This window comes from Buceros rhinoceros, unplaced genomic scaffold (assembly GCF_000710305.1).
Source record: "Buceros rhinoceros silvestris isolate BGI_N320 unplaced genomic scaffold, ASM71030v1 scaffold6484, whole genome shotgun sequence".
In the NCBI taxonomy this organism is placed as follows: domain Eukaryota; kingdom Metazoa; phylum Chordata; class Aves; order Bucerotiformes; family Bucerotidae; genus Buceros; species Buceros rhinoceros.
The window spans coordinates 47,573-68,742 of record NW_010409991.1 but is presented as its reverse complement, the minus strand read 5'-3'; the positions used below and the strand labels follow the sequence as shown (position 1 = coordinate 68,742).

The window sequence follows — 21,170 nt, the reverse complement described above, 5'->3', positions numbered from 1 at the left end:
AAGAGTGTTTCCCTGTGTCTCCCTTGCTGCAGTTTCATTGCATTATTTTTGCTGTGTGTCACGGGAAACAGATGATTTCACCCTCTTGGTAGAAACTTCTCTGTGTTTAAAACCACCACCTTGCATGCCACTTGTCTTTTTTCTCTGCTAAGCAAACTGTTTCAGGTAAAACATTCTCTTTGGATATATCATACAAATGTATATAGGTCTGAATTGTGTGTGCTTTGTACTAATAATCTGGGTAATGAAATGACTAATAAAGTGGCTTTACTAAATTATGGCACGGCTCATTTCTGGATCTGTTTACAGTGTTATTTCTGAAATATTTTTGGAAATGCGCATGCATGTGCCGCATATTGTTTTTGCTTCAACAGAAAATGTATCGCAAAGATTTTGAAGAAGGGATTAAGGGAAGACCCTCGATGGATTTAGACAAGACCCCAGAGTTCTTGCATATAAAAGAAGTCACTAGCCTTCTGAAAGAGGTAGAGGAATTTTATTCATTTATTTATTTGTTGTTGTTATTAAGTTGTAAATGAGCAGTATTCAGCATCACTGCAAGCTGCTGAGTGCTGAACAACTTAGTTAACTTGATAGCTAAATACAAAAGTGACTTCACAAGTAAAACTTGCCACGTTTCATTTTATATGCTGAATAGTCCTGTAAGAAGAATCGATACTTTCTGAAGTTTTCTTATGAACATAAGGAAATGATGAAACTCAGCACACCTGAAACAGAAACACAGAGTTAACTGAACAAATCGGATGAGTCCATAAAAATCGGATCATTGGCAGGACATTCCTTCTGCGGGACTCAGTTTTGGAATTTGTTCCTCCTTCGTGCTCAAATAGCCCAAATTCGGTGACCTTCCAGGCATGCTGCAAAAGACATCTGTTTGATAGGGTTTTGGAGAGGGCCTAGAGTTTTCTTTCCAGAAAGATGAAGGGGTGGAAAAGAGGATTTCTGTTGGAGTCCAGATGGCAGTTTTTCCTTCTGAGTAATTATTTCAGGTTTATGATAGTCTGTTGTGGTTGTATGGATGTCTCAAGCTGTGTGTAGTCACTTTTGTCTAATTTAATCGAAACAATTATCTATCACGCGTGTTATGGATGAAAATAAAGATGACCAAAATTCCATAATATAGCTGTGTTTTAAGAAAATTTTGTTAGAACATGCAGGTTGTCTGTATGCCCACTGTTTCATTAAGGTTTGCCCAATTTTATTCAGCGTTATCTGGCATTATAAGTTAAATCACTCTTCTCCAAAAACTGAGAAACTTTAGATAGATACTGCATGAAACAAGGAGGAAACTGGAGTTACTAAAAAATAATTATTTGTTCAATTACTTCTTTTTTTCTGTGTCATCTGTGTTCTAGCTTATTCTGTTGCCTTCCGACTGATGAGAATTCTGCAAATATTTCATATATTGTAAAAATAAGAACTTTCTTCTCTGGAACCATGTTCACAACTCCAGAAGAGATAGCTGAATGTAATACATCTAAATTAATAGTAGAGGTTCTTTCCTCCTTGTCATAGGACATGCTTCTGATGATAAAGAGAAACTTCCATAAAAATACCTTTTTTGGTTTCCTCTTGTTTAAATAAAGAGCTTACACAGAGACAAAGGTGCTCCCTGCAGCTTATGTAATTTGATACATGATTAGGATGATTAATTCATGTCTATGTAAATCCTTCTGGAAAATATTTTCCTCAATTTTGTTCTAGTTTCTTTACTTAAAAAAGCTCAATACAACCCTGGAGATGGGAAGAACAATTAAAAATCCTTACAAAACTTAAAGATCTTGAAATTCAGTAGGGTTGCATCAGATTTCTAGGAATTGGGAAGAGGAAAAAGAATCAAATGTCTATGGGCAGGTTCTAGCGTGCTTTTAATTTTATACTGAACATTTGAGTACTCTGGAGGCTGTGGTTGCAAAATATCCATAGATCATACCTATGGAGTGTCTGAGGGGCACTGAAGTGGTATGATAGGAATATTGCTTCTACATTATGATTTATGAAGTGGTTGTTTTAACAGGTCCTAGTATAGTGTTTAGGGCATCCATCCTAATTGTGATGCCATTAGTGGAACAGAGGAAAAAGCTGTAACACAGCGTATATTGGTCTGTAAAAGCAAATGCTACTGGAGTTAAAATGCCTCTGGAGAGGCAGCTGAGGCCCCTAATCAATGTGCTAGTGGTGTATAGGATAGGACTGTTTTTCAAGAGTACAACAGGAAAATACATGACTACATTAGAACATTTTTTCTTTTTCAACACTGTTCCTTTCAATTCATAATTTCCAATTCTGTTTTAACTCTGAAACCTGTACTCAGCTAATTCATATTTCATAGAGGTTTCAAAGACCCTTCAGACATTTAATAAGTGGCATTTCTTTTAAAGATCTTGCACACAAAATTAAGTGGAGAATTCTCTCTCTCTCTTTTTTTTAATCCTTAGAAAGAGTATAGAAAAGATTTGGAAGAAGGGGTGAAAGGAAAAGGAATGACAGTGTTTGAAGATACACCAGATTTGATTAGAGTGAAAAACGCAGCTCAGATACTAAATGAGGTATGTTATGCTAGTCAAAGTTATTGATGTCTCAGAAAGTTCACTCTTGTGTGTTGTACTTGACTGAAAATATTCCAATTTTTTAAACATAATCTATGATGAAATATGGAAGTATTGAAACTAAGGCTATTTCTGTTTTGCTTTAACAATATAGAAAAACTCTAGAAACAAAACAACTTATGACAAGTGTTTCAGATTTTCAGGCAAGAGGTCAGTGGAAATTGATAGTGGGGTCAGTAGATACAGCATTTAAACTGGGTTCATTTTTCCACCTATTTATTTGTTCGTCTAGTGTAAAGCTGTAATGGAGAGAGTTCAATGTTAATGGACTTGTAAAGGAAAGTCAATGAAAATAATTTTGAGGTTTTTTGAATTATGTACCTGCTATCTGAAAAAAAAAAAATATTGGTAATGACTGCCAGGTGTCTTGGGAAAATCTTCTTGTTCTACTTGTGAAAACCTATTCCCAAAAGTAAAATTTCTGAAGAAGTTGATTTTCTTGAGCTTGCAGTTCATCCAATGCAAACAGATAGGTGGAGGCTCCTTCCAGAATGTATTTTTAGTGTTGGTTTAGGTTGCTCTGGAGGTTATGTGGAAGCACATTAGTGTGCGACCTACTCCTGTTGAAGAGCTGAGAGTGGAAGTGGAAGACTCCTTGATCTATGAACTCTCTCTTGAAGGCCACCCTGAGGAACTCACGTGCTCGGCAAGCCTGTGTGTTCTGCAGAGCTGCAAGCTCCAGTGTTGGCATAGCTGCAGCTCCTGTAGACAAGCTTGCACAGGCTGTCTGGGAAGCAATAGTAGGGCTGGAGGTGTGGGGAGGAAAAGACAACAAAGCTTGTGCTACACTTCATGCCTCCAGGGCATTCTTTCAGAGTAATGTATGTATTTTACATATTTGTATGTTTTATATCCAATTTATATATATGCACACATATATATGTATATTCACACACATATAGGTACATAGCTGTAAGAACCAGAGGGAGTGCTGTGCATATGCCAGTCTGACCACTGTAAAAAGGTGCAGGAATATATAGCTGTAAGTCCCCAAATTATCTTTTCCTTGGTGTTTTACACAATATGAAGCTGGGTGGAAACATCTGCCATTCCACCTTTAGCAGAAATGAAGTGAGAGATGATGTCTTCTCACAGGGTTAACTTTTTGCAAAAAAATACGGTTTGCGAAGTAGAGAGTTGTTTTATCATGTTTATTTCTACATCAGAGTGAGACAGAGGTGGAAGACTGAAAGTCTTTTTGCTCTGGTTCGTGAAAGTGATCAGACTATTACATTGAGTAGTAGGGTATTTTCCTTCTTTTTTCTAACTAATGTGCAATCTAAAAATAATTACCAAACAAGAAAAGAAGAAATTTTGTAATTATATTTATTCTGAAAAAACTCCTTCTGTTTTCCACAGGCAGAGATAAACTAGAATAGAAAAAGAGTAATTACTGCTATAGTAGCAGAAATAGCTTTACGTAAGAATCCCTTAATTTTTTATTTAAAAGAAATTACAACTATTTTATATGATATTTCAGTATTACATTTTAATATAATTTGCTGATGAACAAGAAATATATGCTTGCTTGAATAAGCTAGAGATTAAATACTCATTTTGTTTTCTGGTTATTGGTTATTTATAATTTATGTTGTGAGGAAAACACAGCAATCACGGATGAGTACAGCGACTTGCCTAACAGCTGTGGTTCAGGACCTATTAAATGAATAAATTACAACTTCCTGCTCTTAAAAGTTCATTGGAAAAAATTCTGTATGGTATTAAATGTCTAATGAATCTTTTCATAAATAAAATATTTTCTTAAAAGTGAAATGTGTTTCAATTAGGCTGGCACCAATTACCAGTTTATTACAGTACATTCTGCAGAGCTGAACTTCCCCTTTAGGGGATAGTTGTAGCAAGCTGTATGGACTGAGTTCTCCCCACCCTCTCCCAAATTAGAAATTCTGTGGTAGAGTTTTGTACAGTCAGTGAATATCTCCAAAAGTTTTCCTTCTGTAATTTGTTATGCGTTTTCCTGACAAAAGCTTACCAAAGAGTCCTGAGAGTTGTGACTCTTGAGATATTTGATTGACTCTAAGTCTTAAAATTGGATTTGTTGTGCAAAAATTTGCCTGTAACTCTCTGGCTGTTGTGGATATAATATATGAAGTTTTGTCTTCACAGAAACAATACAGGAAAGACCTGGAAACTGAAATTAAGGGGAAGGGCATGCAAGTTGGTCCAGATACTCCTGAGATAAGACGAGCCAAGAAAGCTTCTGAAATTGCCAGCATGGTCAGTACTGTACCTGGTGCAAGCTCTCCATCTGACAGAATGAAACAAATTATTGTCAATGAGAATTCCAGGTGATGATCAATCTAGGCAGTGGCAGTACCCCAAATTTCACCAGATACCTAATCTGTTGAGTTGTGTAGAGACAAGAAGTTGTGTAATCAGTGTATGGGGGAAAGTTAACACTTCCCAGTGTTAACATCATCTTTTGCTGGTTGCAGCTGTTCCTCACAACCACACCTGGCCTGGGCTGCGTCCTGCAGGCCCTGCTGCTTTTATGTCTAAATAGCTGTTTGTTTAGTTCAAGCCAAATGATAAACAGAGTTAGAGAGGTGCTAAAGCCTTATCACCTGTCTTGCAAAGCAATCCAAGGGAGAAAGTCTAGTCTACTAATGCCTGTGATTGCAGCTGCCAAAGCTGCAAAGACAGGTAGATGTGACAGGTAGATGTGAGATTTGAAGTAAGCAGTCTGTTAGAATTTTTAGCTGGTCAGCAGCTCTACCATAAGTGTCTCATAGATAGATCCTACAAACTAACACTATTGAATCAAAAGTTATGTGGTGATTTAAGAATGCTGTTCAGTGGAATTGTACAGATTAAAGTAGGAACAGTTTCAGAATTTGGCTGTCAGATGTGAATATTTTCACTGCTTTTCTGTTCAGAAAGAGTACAAGAAAGACTTGGAGAATGAAATTAAAGGAAAGGGAATGGAAGTGGGCATGGATATCCCTGATATACAACGAGCCAAAAAAGCTTCTGAAATGGTAAGCCAGGTGAGTACAGAATGAATCTCTTAAGATTACTTTGGAAGTAAAACACAGTGAGGTGTTAAACATGTAAAATTTTCTTGAGCATATTTGGGCTAAAAGCAATCAGTAGTGCACAATAAAAAAGTTAAAGAAACTGAAGAATTTGTTTTGAAGTGTGACCAGTGCTATCAGAATACCGTTGAAGACAGCATGTACAAATAACTGTAGAGTTAGTTATGTATTTTTTCCCCCCTTCTTTTTCTTCAGAAAGAATACAAAAAGGATCTGGAGACTGAAATTATAGGAAAAGGGATGCAAGTTGGCCCATATACTCCTGAAATACAACGAGTCAAAAGGGCTTCAGAAATAGCAAGCCAGGTAGGCATAGTTCAAAGGCTGAATGTTTTAATTCTGTGTAACAATGAATGCTTGACATACATTGCTCAAAATACTTCTCTAGAGGCTTTCATACTAATTAAAGTAGTTTGCATGTAGTGAAAAAATCTTACTGCCTGATTCTTATTTTTATTTAGACCTGTCATGCCATGTAAATTGACTTTAATTGTTTACATCTACTTGCAGGTCTTTTTACATTTCCTAATGAGAAGGAAAATATTTAATGTAGATAAGAATATATTCCTTTATATATATTACGTATTTTCAGCACGGAACACAGTGTCGTGTCCCACGCATACAATGACAACAAGATCATGGAGAGAGTTGAAACAAATGTGGTAGTTTGGCAATAAGCATCTTTTGTTGCAGTTTGGATGTTCTGAGCCCAAGAAAGTAGGAAACAGACATTTTAAAATTGTTTTCCAGAAAATGTACAAAGATGAAGCAGAGAAGATGCTCTGTAACTATTTTGCTGTCCTAGACACTCCAGAGATGGAGAGAATAAAAAACATTCAGAAGAACATCAGCTCAGTGAGTAATAGTGCTTCTCTCTTCACTTGCCACTTTTCAGATATTTTTAAATATAAATAGTCCCTCTTGTGCTGCAGCATGAAATAGGGAACTTATGAGTAAATGTGCTTTGAACCATTTGCATAATTTTCCTGGCGAAAGCTCTATCATTCATTTCTTTCAGTAAAAAAACACCCAGCTTTTCTAGGTGTGACACTTATTTTGAATTGCAAAACCACTTGTACCACCTTGCCAAGCCACAGTTATTTTCAAATGAAGATTTTTTCTATTTCCATCAAGCCCCAGGAAGTACCTTATTTAAAAGGACAAAAAAATCTAAGGCTTCGCATTGTGCATGTAAGATTTTTCATCTATTTCCTATAATGTGTGCAGAACATCAAGATTAGGGTATAAAAGTAGTACAGATCAGGTTTTAATATAAGTAATGTAAATATATATGTCTAACGATTTTATGTTATACTGGATGTATTTTTTTAAATTTATGCTAGATTTAAGTTTTAGTTTATTGCTAAATGCAAATTATGAGCTTAGACCTCTAAAACTGCCCACTTTGGGATGCATTCAGTTCCATTTCCTTTTTTGGGCCCATTAATTCTGCTGCTTGTAATTCTGCCTTTGCTTCTAATATAACAGAGAAGAGGAGGGGAGTAAATGTAGTCTCTGGAACCAAAGGGTGTCCTGTTAGCGTCTGGTTTTTATGGCAGATTAAGTAATACTATTAAAACCAATGATCCGAGAGAAAGAAATACATGTTATTTAAATATTTTAGTATTATCTAACACAGATTTTCTTCAATTTAGAGATACTCTCAGTTTTTCCAAGGTCAATTAGTTTCTCTCAGAGGTGTTTACCTGCAACTATCCCATATCACTGCAGCTTCATTAGGGGGTAAGAGCCTGCAGGGAGAGAAGAAAAATCTCTGAAGCTGCTCTAGGCAGTGGTCTTTCCTATAATGTCTTCCAGCCAAACCTGCTCCTTTTCTTCCTTCAGATAAGAGCTTTAGAAAGCTGCCTCTTTCTACTATAAGCAGTTGACAGGCCCACTGGCCCCAATTTTGTTTCTTGTAATCTGTTGCCTCTTGTTTTTGAATGGTGCTTTGCTGCGCAGTGTGATGGTGATTAGCACCGTATTGGGCACCGTCACAGGCATCCATCCTGACTGACGTGCTATGCTGAAACTCCACATAACTGATTCAAACCTTGCGTGTACATGCACGTTCAAATACATTGAAATGAGTGAGATTACTCAAGCATGAAGTTGCATTTATAGACGTTTATAGATTATGATCTGAATTTTAATATTGTTTCCAAAGTTAAAACTATCATTACAAATACAAGTTTTTGAGGTCAGTCTAAAGGATTATAATAAATGATTTGGGTTACAGTTGAAAACAAACAATATTATAGTTATTGATAAGTGGTCTAATTTATGAAAAATTTTAGTATTTGCTTTCTTAGCAAGATTTATAGTCAGACTAATTTTGAACTGGGAAAGCTGCCCAGCCCTTTTATGAGAACTTGTACTTGCATTGCTAACATTCTCATAATTACTTTTTCTTTTGCGGAAATGAAGGTGTTTTATAAGAAGGAAGTAGGAGCTGGTACAGCTGTAAAAGAGACTCCAGAGATTGAAAGAGTAAAGAAAAATCAACAGAATATTAGTTCAGTAAGTGTTATTAACATTAATTATTCTGATATGAGTAAATGGTGGTCAATTTTTTTCCCATACTAAAAATCCTACGTTTTCGTATCACACACCTCACTCAAATACTACTGCACTGGATTTTGGTTATAGAGCTCTATTATAGGTGAGTTAGAGATCTTTGTGTAGCTAGAGAACTCCTTTGTGTAGTTAGAGAGCTTAGTGTAGCTCTTTGTTCAAGGGTAGTGTTTTAGATTGAAGCATCATGAAAAACTTGTAACTAAACATTTGAGAAAACAGTTTTGTCTTTCGAGAGTGAGAAACAGGCAATGTATTTCCTGATATGATAGACTGAACAGCAGTCGTACTTTGCAATTTAGAAGAACACTGTATCACAAAAAAGAAAATCTATAAGGATTCTGTAGCGTTCCCATGTATTACATAGGTTTTGGTACAGTTTGCACTTTTCTCAATACGAGAAAAACTATGTCTGGACTTGAGCTATGTGAAAAGGTAGGTGGTTTGTACCTCTGTGTACTGATGACAGGTTGATCTGTGGATCAGATGAGACTGGTTCTGAACTGGTGTTGTTTATTTATGGATGCCCAATGTCTTTGGTGCTTTAATGGGCAACTAAAAATAAAATATCATAATGGGACTTCTCTAGAACATGGTCTTTTGATAAATATGTGGCTAACCTTGAAAAAAAATTGGAAAAATGACTGCCAAGCAAGCAAACACTTGAAGCTACATTGTTCACTTGTCTGGAATTTTTTTATATGAAGCCCTTTAGAGCCATTTTCCTGTTTGTGACATGACTTTTCTGGTGATTAGATGTTTTTCTTAAAACAAAGTTTGAAAGTAATGCATAGTCATGACACTAAATAGATTGTGTTTAAATACTAGTTGTAATCCAAATTAGCGACTCCGGACACCTCTTCTACTAGCATTTCCTTGTCTACCGAGTAGTGTTAAATATTAAATACTGCATTGTCCACTGTAGTAAGGTTAGAGAGGGAATTTCCATAACATTTTGAAAAAAATCATATTTTCCTTGCAATTCTTCTGTGCTCCATCTATCATTTTGAGTCACAGTGAAATTTGAAGTGTGAAGGATGTAGAGTGTTGGAGCATGTCCAGAAAAGGGCAACAAAGCTAGCGAAGGGTCTAGAGATCAACTCCTACAAGGAGCGGCTGAGGGAACTGCTGTCATTTAGTCTGGAGAAAAGGAGGCTCAGGAGACACCTCATTATTCTCTACAGCTACTTGAAAAGAGGTTGTAGCGAGGTTGGGGTCATCTCTTTTTCCCAGTAACAAGTGACAGGACAAGAGGAAACAGCCTCAAGTTGTGCCATGGGAAATTTAGGTTGGCTCTTAGGAAAGATTTCTTTACACAGAGGATCATTAAGCATTGGAACAGGCTGTCCAGGAAGGTGGTGAACTCTCCATCCCTGGAAGTGTTTAAAAGACGTGTAGATGTGGTGCTGAGGAACATGGTTTAGGCACCCTGGCAGTGCAGGGTGAACGGTTGGACTTGATCTTCAAGGTCTCTTCCAACCAGATGATTCTGTGATTTGGTGCAAGCTATCATATGTCCTAAATCCTGAAATAGTGTTTGTGGTTGGGAAGCTGTAGTTTTTATTGATTTGAGGGTGGAGATTTTTTGTTGTGGTTTTTTGGTTTGTTTTGTCTCTTCACCCTGTGCAATTATGTTTTGGGTTTGGGGTTTTTTTTATTAGCAGATTTGTTACTGCTGTTCTAGAAACAAAACCCTAATCTTCTGTTACCTATTTTATTTCCAGTTACCACAGACATTTATTTTGAGACACACGCAGAGACTTGTTAGAAGTAGTCTTACTCTAATGCTTTTTCTCAGTACCTTTCAAAGTGAAATAGAAAAATTGTGTAAAGTGCTCTTTTAGAATCTTAAGTTCCAGGATCAGTATGCTAGTAAACACACTTGAAAAAAACATATCAAAAGAAACACAAAATGCATTAGTAGCTTAGTGGTATGATGTAAGTAGCACAGCCTTTATCTTGCTAGTCTGTGTGTAGAGTTAATATTTTACAAAAGATATTTTCTTACATGTAGTGTACTTGAGATTACTTAAGTCTTGTGTAATATTTATTAGAAGCATAGAATGCCAAATTTAAAGTCAATGTGCAAGAAAGTTTTACATTATATGTGAGCAAGAGGGAAATTATATTGTATAATTTACAAGAATCCCAAAGGAAGGGTAAATTAGACCAAATTTGACTCCATTAGATTTAAATATTTTACACATATCTTTGAATTTAGCCAGAAGGATGTAAGACAGCTTTGAAACTATTTCTGAGCTAAATGAAACTACGGAATGTGAAGCACATCTGCAGTGCAAACCCACCCAGAACACCAAACCAAAATAACACTCACAGCATAACCAAACCATGCAAAAAAGTCGTAGGATCATGGAATGCTATGGCATGGAAGGGGCCTTTAAAGGTTGTCTAATCCAACCCCCCTGCAGTGAGCAGGGACATCTTCAATTAGATCAAGTTGCTCAGAGCCCTCTCCTGTCTGACCTTGAATGTTTCCAGGGATGGGACATCTACCACCTCTCTGGGCAACTTGTTCCAGAGTTTCACCACCCATATGGTGGGTGCCCTGCCAACTGCTGCGCAGATAGCCTTTTTCCACTTTGAGACTGGAATGATCCCTTTTCAAGTCCTAAAAATCAAGGTGATGTCAGCTAAGGGAGTTGAGCTCATCTCACCTGTTTTGATGTTGGTTTGGAAGAAGCAGTCTTCTAAATCATTGGAGTGAAGGTCTCACAGAACTTTAAAAAACAAACATCAGGCCCATGAACTGTAACTGAATCTGAACTGAGAAGCTTCAAATAACTAAGTATTTTCTGAAAACTTGTTTATATTGAGGGATAGGCAGGGGGGAAGACTGTAACTGTGTTTTTGTTTGTGTGAAATCCATGAGAAAACCCCAATGATATGTCAGTCAACACCACAAAGCTGGGGTCTGATTAAAACTCAAGCAATGAATATTTTGAAGCATTTTAAGGACTAGTAGCACTGCCAATTCTTAAGATTACCTAATAGTCTCTATTAAAAGACCATTTTTTTTCAGTAATTTCGTACTTCTGCCAGTCTTAAACTGTCTGGGCTGAAATTTTCCATTCTTGGTCTGTGCTTTGGACTGGTTTGGTATTATTTATTTATTTATAATTTTCAGCCAAAGTAGCTTCCAAGCATGAGCTTAGAGAAAAACAAGTTGTTTTGTCTGTATTAAAAAATCTGGTACTCTCCAGAAGTACCATGGAGAAGAGAATTGAAAAATATCTGCTAAGTGACATTTTGCGGAGTGGATATAGGAAAAAAGAGACCAGGGGTGAGGAACTGAAAGTGTGGAAGGGCATGGTCAAATTGGACGCATCAAGTGATGGGAAGGGTGGGCAGAGTGATGCACTCCTGTGCATAGGTTCCTCCTTCCAGAAGAGCTGAAATAGAATTCAAGTTGTTTAGACTCATCGCTCCCTCACTGTCAGCATGTATCTGACCCTCGGTCAAATATTTTTCCTTTCCTTGATGATGGTATCCATGGAGGCTACACACTATGATTGTGGGTTTATATAGTCGATGTAAACAAACTGCATGGGGCTTTAAGATGCAGGCACACAAAGGAATGTACATTTGTAGTTTTTTAGATCATAGGAAATTGCCTCACCGAGAGGTACCTTTAGTGAGTATTATTAAGGTCACTAAGCCAGTACTCTAAGTAAGAACCTGAATTCAAGTCCCTGTGTCTAGAACTCATGATCCATTGCCAAAGCATACCATTTTTGTAGAGACAGCGCTACTCTGGTTTTCCATTTTGCAAACTACAGTTTAATAGGAATTTTCCTTTGAATGCAAGTGCTGTATAATCCTATGGTTTTTAAAATTAAAATTTTAAAATGTTCCTTGTGACAATTCCATTTTTCCTAATGTGTGTGAAATTAATTAATGTGTGTAGAAAAACTCAGGTGCTTTAGTGAGTAGCAACAGAAAAGTTCCCAAAGACAGTAATTCTGTCATCAAAGCAGGACCTTAGAGCAGTTAAAGGGGGAAAAAAAAAGTCAGACACGGTCCACATGCAAACTATTCACTAAGTAAAGGTAATTTATTATGTGTAATGGATGAAGAAGAATTTTCTCAGCTTTTGGTAATAGATAGAGAAGATTATAAAGCACTTAAAGAGGGGAAAATGAAGTAGTATAAAATATATTTAAAAACTGTATATGGAGCATATTTGTGCAAGGGGCAAAACTAAGGTTACCTTTAAATTAATTGTGTCATTTTCTGATTTTTGAGTCCTTGATTTTGCAACCTTAAAATATATTTAACTGAACATTTGTAGGCCACATTAATGTAAGCTGTTCCCTGTTTTAAGGTACTTTTTCTTCCTTGAGTCTTGCTAATGAAAAATGTTTCCAACTATTATGTATCATTGCAGACACAATTTTGAATGTTTTTGTGAATTTTGTTGTTTTATTACCATTGTAAAGAAAAAGCAAGTGTGCTATATCACTGTAAAGTATGGCATGGTCTAAAAGTACTGTTTATTTTATGGTGGCATGAGAGATTTGAAGCTGAATGTGCTGAATACTGGACAGGTATTTAGTAACACACAGCTAAGACAAAGACAAAGGACAGATTTGTCCAAAATGACCTTTTTAGATAGCATATGGAAAACCAGAAAATATGCTTTTCTTTTTAGTACCCCATCCCCTTAACCTTACAATTCTTTCTCATTAAGTTCAATTCCAGTTATGGTGTATAACTGAAGAAATTCTGGTTCTGTGCATCTTTCCAATTACGGAGTCTACCATATCCAAACGTACTGCTGTTTGGAAAAGATAAACGTGACAAAAGCAACAGTAAATATCTGACAGCATTTTCAAAGGCATGCTCCATTGAAACATCTACATTCTCCCTGATGTGTCTGTGTGTGTTTTTAGAGAACTTGAACGAGACTTTGAGTCATCCACCCTTTTAAGAACACGTCTGTGAAATGATTGGTTTCTGAAGTGGAAAGGTAGACTCTGTAGCAAGATAATGGCAAGACCAAGTCATTGTCAGAGTGATGCAGATCTCCAAGTAGTATCTAGAGCATCCCATTATCATGAAGATAGCCACAATCCCGTATGATGTATATGCCTGCTTGAAAGTTTTAGGATACTAAGCTTGCATCAATCAAGAGGCGCTGGAGACCCTAGCAGCCTGTTTCAGAAATGAAACTGTTTCTTTTCAGGTCAATGGTGTTCATAGGTGTGTTCTAGCTGTGCAGTATGTCTAAGGGGGAGAATACAAAATGTTTGTTGTGTTTCAGTGCTTATCTGTATCTTCTTTAAAGTGCTAATATTTTGTAATATTTATTATGCAGATTAAATACAAGGAAGAAATTCAGCATGCAACAACTATTTCTGATCCACCTGAATTACGGAGAGTTAAGGAAAACCAGAAGAATATTAGCAATGTGTGCCCCACTTTCATTGCTTGCATGCTTCTCTCTGCTGTATTAAAAGTGTTTGTACCTCAGTGAATGTGTCTATAGTGGTTGTGCTAATTTCTGTTTTTCCACAAAGACTAATTTAATCAATTAATGGTAAAATGATAACTCCTTAGCCTTGCACTTTGATTAACATTAATGAGAGTGAAGTATTCCTGTTGAAGTATCAGTTGTGTTTGTCTGAAATAGAACTGCAAGAGGGTGAGTTCTGCGTGTGGTGTGGAAAGATGTGGGTGTTTATTAAGGAATGGTATTTTCCATCGTAATGCAGTGTGCTCTTCAATGATGTCTAACACATCTGTTACTTGGAAGTCTTTGTGTAACATCTTCTGCCATGTTTGCTAGGTTCAGTACAAAGAACAGCTCTGCAAAGCTACGCCTGTGAGCGTCACCCCAGAGATTGAAAGAGTCAAGAGGAATCAAGAGAATGTCAGCATGGGAAGTTGCTCTTGTTTAATCCTTTGTATAATTTTTGGGTGCAGGGCGTGAGTACAAAGTTCTGCCTCCAGGGGCTGTGCCTTTTCCTTAGTTATGAGCAGACCAGCAATAGAATTACTTGAAAACCCTCTTTTAGGAGACAATCATGACAAGTCATTGCTTGGTTTGGGAAATGACACATGAAGCATCACATGTTCGATTAAAGAAATGGGTGCAGTGTTTTAAATTGTTATTCTCTGTCTTGGATATTTGCAGGAAATCATGACGGATTGATTTTTCTTTTAACAGAATATCCTTTTAGAGCTTTTTTTTTTCTTTTTTTTTTTTTATACTTTGCTTTGTAAAAGGGTGCCTACAGTTGTGCTCAAACTCCAGCTCTCTTACCTGTCTCTTTCTGGTTCCTCAGTAACCTTCCCATCAGTTCGGTATTTAATGGCTGACATAACCGAAAGTCATACTGTTTTCAAGAGCATAGGAAGAAGGAACATGCTACTGCCTTCCTGCGTGGCTGAAGTTGCACCCCCGTAGTGAGTCTCTGAGTGACCAGCCATTCTCCTTACTGGGAACTGTCATCAGTAGCCATGTTTCATGGGGCTACAAAGAGCTGTGGTGTTTCCCTCGGGTGTTTTCAGCCGTGTTCCTCAAATTAATTTAGGCTTAAAATTTTCAAGAATACTGTCTGTCTAACTTGAGTGTACGCTATGTATTCCTGGATTTATATCGATATATCTTGCTCTCCCAAAAAGCACACTGTTCAAACAACCCTGTTTGCCAAGTGATTCAAGCCAGTCTGTGTAGTTGTTCTACTCACATTATTGTTTACCTTTCACCAATTTCTGTGTTTTGCAAATTTCACCGGAAAGATTAAATTCTCTTTCAAGTCAGTGGAATAGTTTTGGGCAAAGATTCTTTAACTTCAGATATTTCTTTTTATCTTTTCAAATGTCCATTTGATAGTTATCATCATTTTTATAAGATGTTAATTTTTCAGTTGGAATATGTTGATGTGGACAGACCAAAACTGTGTTGTGTGGGAAGACAATTGCTATAAAAATATGTATGTTAATGCCACAGTGCACTGCAGAATTATGAGCATAATGTATCAACACAGTTATCCTTATCACACCAAATCAAGAGCTTGTTAAAAAAAAGAGTTTGTATGGTGAAGTTTATTTAACATAGAACTATATGAATTGGCATAAATCATTCAAGAATCTCTAATTATTTACTGAACGTGTACCATATGTGACTTCCCAGTATTTGGGGCCAGGGTTACTATTAGACTGACTAGTCTGTCAATGCCATCTCCTATCCTTTATCCTCTTTAGATACCCATCCTGCCTTGACTGCGCATTTGGTTAACGCATCATTACTACAAGGGTATTTTGTTAAAAGGCAGTAGAGGGGATATTCCTACGGTACATTTAAATAAACACATGGTGAAATTTAGACAGCTGGATTTAATTAACAATTGTCTGATATACGACACCTCCTGTGTTTTAATCACCTTTGAATATACAGAGTTAGAAAATGGATGGTATCCTTATGGAATCTCCATGTCTGAACAAATACACATTAAAAGTGGGCATTACTGAAATTCATTTTTTCATTTGCTCTGCTTGACTTTACTGCATTATTTGTGACTTACCCCTTTCCAGATATAACCTATTGATACTGCCAAAGACCAATACGGTAAATGTCAAGATGTTGTGTGCATATGTGTGTATATATCCACACAAATGCATTAATAAGAAGACTATGTGAAAGAATTCAAGGTTATGCTTCAAAAATCAAGTTTTACAAGCTTTAATAAACTTCAAATTCATTTTAGCTTTTCAGTGGTTTCCTGGATGACCTTTTAAATCATACATTTTAATGTAATACAGTGTGATATTGCTTTAGCTGAAATAGTATGTACCATTTTATTCTGTTAAATAATAGGTTCACTACAGAGAGCAGCCTGGCAAAGCTACTGCTGTGAGTGTCACTCCTGAGATAGAGAGAGTCAAGAAGAATCAAGACAATATCAGCTCGGCAAGTTGTTTGAATCTTTTTGCATTCAGATTTTCAGTCACTGTAGGAATATAACAAGGATATGCTTTTCCGTTTAGAGTTCACGTGTCAGATGAATCCAACTGCATTATTTACTGAATGCCGCAGGTTTTTTATATCCTTTTAAGTGCATGTACTGCACATATGGGCAACAAAAATATTCAGACTGCCTGATTATTCTTGCAAAACAAGTAGATGGTTGTGTTAGCACTAGTATTTGTAAAGGAGAGAGTCAGGAGAGGTCAGTCATTCTTTCAAGAGCCTTTGCCTCTTGTCTAGTTTTAGTTGCTGGATTGCAGGAGTAAAATGCAGTAAAGAACAATGGAAATGAGAATTTAACTGTAGCACAAATTTAATTCTTTTTGTGATTCAGAAAGCATAGAGTCATCCATTCGACTCTGTGACATGCCACTTGTGTTAGAGCTGAGTAGTCCTAAATAGATCCGATTGCTAAACACTAAAATAAAATACTATATGTTTCTTGGCTTTTATGATAATACTTTTTTTTTTATAATTGCCACTACAGTGTTGTAACAAACAGCAGACAGTTCTGATGAGAAGCAAGAAAGAAGTCAAAACAGCATGGAAATAAAGGACCAGACTAGTTACATTACAGTCTGTGTCCTCAGCACTGGAACATCAGTGGCAAAGCCCCTGCAGATGGTAAATAGAACAGGTTTCATGCAGAGCCACTGTCTCAAGGTGGCAGAAGAGAATTAATAATAGTGAATACTTTAGAACTGAGTGTAGGGGAAAAAGTAAAGTAGGTTGGATTTGTCTTCGGACAAAGGAACAGAATCTGACCTTGTATCTACATATATCTTTTCCCCCAAGTGACTCCTTCACTTCGTTTCTTAAGATTTACAGGGATAAATATGATAGATACTCCTCTGTGTTAATGAGCAGTAAATGAAAATTGAACTAGATTGGTTGTAATTATTCTGCCTAGGAAATGCCTTGAATTCAAAAGCGTTGTAGCTGAATATATTTGCTAAGAAAGTTTATTTAAACTAAATTTAGTTTAAATGAAAAATATGCAGTACCATATATTTCCGTTTCTCTGTACATAACTTCAAACTTACCTATAAAAAGACACCAGGACTCATATTTTCATAGGTACGTTGTACTTAGCTAATACGTAATTTTAAGGATTACTGGTTAGACAATTTCAGTAATTGGTGTCTTCCACCAGAAATACATGGTTGAAATAGATTTGCACAACTGATTTGAGAGGTAATTCTTTGGGTGTAAATGTGTAGGTAAATCTGAAATACATACTGATAATCAGTACATAGGTTACAATGCAATGTAGGGGCTAAGAGATTCCATTAGCAGCAGAATTCAACCAGCTGGAAGAAGCTGTAAGAGTACTCACTCTAGAACCAACAAGTAGGATCAACTACTTTTACTGTTTTAGAAGTTTCAGTGTGTGTGGGTTTTTGCCTTTCTTTTTTCTTAACAGATAATTAACCTTGCATCATTACAAGTCTGTAAAATTCTGCAAAAGAAGCTCATTGGGATAAATGTAACATACAAGGTTCTGTTCTTACTGATGTCCAAATGTTTGCTTTGAAAACAACATATTCAGATTTGTCCCAGACATGTTGCTTTTGTGTTGCTAGCAAGAACTATCTACCAAACAGGAGTAAAAAGGCTGCCACAGACTAATCCACTCATAGGAGTTAAATTCCCTGAAGACCCAGGGTTTCTCATGCTAATCCCAACCTGGAAGGAGTCTGAGGACAGAATCTAGGTCTGTCTGAGTAATAAGGATGTAGATTATCATCACTCATAAATGTGTTTTAAAGATGTCCAGGTCACAGTGGTATTTTCTTATTATTTATCCTATTTTTTCAGTTGATAGACAAATTATTTCACTTACATAATTTAACTGGTCAAATGTTTTGGCTTTCAGGTAAATACTATTTTTTTGAGCAAGTGAGTGATGGAATAAATGTGCCCTTTGGCCTTACCAGTATGCTAGCCCATCTGTATCGTCCCTCTGAAATAAGTCACTAGAAAATGAGTATAAAGAAAGAAACAAGAAAAATGTTGGGCATTGTGATTTGGAAAGGTGCGATTGTGATTTGCACAGTGTGATTCTCGCCATCTTTTCTACTGTAAAAAAAAACCCTTCATGTGTGCTGTTATTGCTGTTTTGCAGGTCAAGTACAGCAGTGATCAGAGACAGATGAAAGGTAGATGTAGTGTGCTTCTAGACACACCCGAGCTAAGGCATGTCAGAGAAACACAAAACATCATCTCAATGGTAGGGTACTTTCTTCCTATATCTAGAGTACACTAAGGAATGGCACTTGGCTTCCACTGGATTTTGCCTTCCATTAATATAGGTAACTGATGGAACTCTGCTCAAGTATGGAAGAAATATTTTCTTCTTGTACCTGCTGAGGGGGTGTTTGCTAACTGCATATGACTGTAATGAATATTTTCAAAATACTAATAAACAGTTTTCTAACAGTTATGTCTGTTCTTTTGTTTGTTTTATTAAAAAAGTTACACACCTCATGCGAGCATTACACAGTTTGACTGGATTAGGTGACACACTTCACCTTGTGCCTGTGCACGTCCCTGGTTTCTGCGTGGCTTGATCCTGGAATGAGTTGTTTTGTGTGCATTTGCTTGTGTGAGAATGTTTGTCAATCTAATTTTTGGTGAATAAGAAAAAGCGAATATGCGTAATCAGGGATACTACTTTATAACTCTTACTAATACTGGTTTTGTTTCAACACTTTGTTATATAACACTTCCTACCCTAATGTCCTTTTTAATTTTCCTTTTTTTGAAAGCAGACTGCTTAGAATAATTGCAGTTCTTTCTAAAAACCTGTGTTTAAGGCCAGCTGACATAATAAAAGAGCAAAAGAGTACCTTTTATATGAAGCTGTGCATATAAAAAAAATTCTCAGTGATTTAAAATACTTGAAATCTTTAGAACTACTACTGCTGGAAAGAACATTTTTGACTGACAGATGTAGTTGTGTGCATCATTAGAGAGCTGTTCAATCTTAGAGAAGAAGGGAATGGACCAGGTGACCTCCTGAGGGCTTTTCCTGTCCTGTGTGTCTGTAAGATGATGTTTTGCTGCTTGAGTTGATGCCTAATTCAGTGGCAGTGGAAAGCAAATGCAAAAATTATAACAAAATATCTGGAAATCAAGTTAGGGGGATAGAAGAGACTTGACTAGCCATCCAAGCTATCTTGTAGTTAACACTTCTATTATGGTGCAAAACCTAAAGAATCTAAATGCCTCATAAAACAATCACATATCGTTCTTGCATAGAATAACTATTTACTGTCAATTGCAGCTTGGGGAAGAATGTAATTCTTCTTGTTTTCCTAGGTAAAATACCATGAAGATTTTGAGAAGACAAAGGGCAGAGGCTTCACTCCAGTGGTAGATGATCCTATAACAGAGCGGGTGCGGAAAAACACCCAAATTGTGAGTGATGCAGCATATAAAGGTGTGCATCCACATATTGTTGAAATGGACAGAAGACCTGGGATAATTGTTGGTAAGTAGTTAAATACTGTTGCTATTGGAAACACTGGGGGGGAAAAAAGTCTGGTTTTGTTCTCCATTATAACTAAAAAAAAGTACTCCCAGGTTTCATTTTCACTTTTTCTCCCTGTGAAACTTGTGTTGAACTACTGGTTCAATGGAAGTTTCTAATGAAGTAATAATGGGAATGAATGGGATATACATTGTCATTTGCTCTGTAATTTTTTTTTCAAATATGGATGGACGTTGCTATTACTTAGTTTGTATTTTGACCCTTCAAGAAAGGCCAAAATATCTCCAATATTCTTCATTTTGCACAGAAAAGTGTTTAAAGCTGTGATTCTCCAAGATTTCAATGTTTAAATCACAGAATCATCTGGCTGGAAGAGACCTTTAAGATCATCGAGTCCAACCGTTCACCTTGCACTGCCAGGGTCCCTAAACCATGTCCCTCAGTGCCACATCCACACAGCTTTTAAACACTTCCAGGGATGGAGACTCCATCACTTCTCTGGGCAGTTCCAATGCTTCACAGCCCTTTCAGTGAAGAAATTTTTCCTGATATCTAATCTAGATCTCCCCTGGCACAACTTAAGGTGACTTCCTCTTGTCCTGTCACTTGTTATTAGGAAGAAGAGACTGACCCCCACCTCTCTACAAGTTGTAGAGCCCCCCCTCCCGGGCCAGCCTGTTCCAATACTTAATGACCCTCTCTATAAAGAATTTTTTCCTGATATCCAACCTAGATTTCCTCTGATGCAGCTTAGGGCCGTTTCCCCTCATCCTGTCATTCGTAACATTGGGAAAGAGACCGACCCCCACCTCCCCACAACCTCCTTTCAGGTATTTGTAGAGAGCGATAAGGTCTCCTCTGTGCCTCCTTCTCCAAACCTAAACCTATCCTGGCAAACTTGAGGCCATATCCTTTCATCCAATCATTTGTTACTTGGGAAAAGACCCACCAACACCCACCTTGCTGTAACCTCCTATCAGGTAGTTGTAGAGAGTGATAAGGTCTCCTTATCGCTCCTTATCCTCAGTTTCCTTCTCTCCAAACTAAACAACGTAAGTTCCCTCAGCCTCTCCTCATAAGACTTGTGCTCTAAACCCTTCTTTAGCTTTGTTGCTCTTCTCTGAACACGATCTAGCACCTCAGTGTTCTTCCTGTAGCGGGGGGCTCAAAACTGGACACAGGATTTGAGCTGTGGCCTTACCAGTGCCAAGTACAGGGGAACAATCACTTCCTGACACCTGCTGGCCTCACTATTTCTGATACAAGCCAGGATGCCATTAGCTTTCTTGGCCGCCTGGGCACACTGCTGGATCATGTTCAATCAGCTGTAGACTGTAGCACCCCCAGGTCCTTTTCCAGCCACTCCTGCCCCAGCCTGTAATGTTGCAGGGGGTTGTTGTGGCCCAAGTGCAGGACCCGGCGCCCGG

The 21,170-nt window shown here is 37.2% G+C and overlaps 1 protein-coding gene across 1 annotated transcript in view; it reads left to right on the top strand.

Moving 5' to 3' along the window:
* Nucleotides 1-21,170, top strand: part of NEBL (nebulette) — a gene marked incomplete at its 5' end in the record, with an annotated part of 86,294 nt that overhangs the window by 31,176 nt on the left and 33,948 nt on the right. The window contains 13 exons of the mRNA XM_010135432.1: nucleotides 375-485; nucleotides 2,460-2,570; nucleotides 4,758-4,868; nucleotides 5,528-5,638; nucleotides 5,882-5,992; nucleotides 6,437-6,541; nucleotides 8,114-8,206; nucleotides 13,596-13,688; nucleotides 14,067-14,150; nucleotides 15,843-15,851; nucleotides 16,101-16,193; nucleotides 18,376-18,480; nucleotides 19,572-19,743. Coding sequence (XP_010133734.1) covers nucleotides 375-485; nucleotides 2,460-2,570; nucleotides 4,758-4,868; nucleotides 5,528-5,638; nucleotides 5,882-5,992; nucleotides 6,437-6,541; nucleotides 8,114-8,206; nucleotides 13,596-13,688; nucleotides 14,067-14,150; nucleotides 15,843-15,851; nucleotides 16,101-16,193; nucleotides 18,376-18,480; nucleotides 19,572-19,743 — 1,309 coding nt within the window. The remainder of the gene's footprint in view (nucleotides 1-374; nucleotides 486-2,459; nucleotides 2,571-4,757; nucleotides 4,869-5,527; nucleotides 5,639-5,881; nucleotides 5,993-6,436; nucleotides 6,542-8,113; nucleotides 8,207-13,595; nucleotides 13,689-14,066; nucleotides 14,151-15,842; nucleotides 15,852-16,100; nucleotides 16,194-18,375; nucleotides 18,481-19,571; nucleotides 19,744-21,170) is intronic.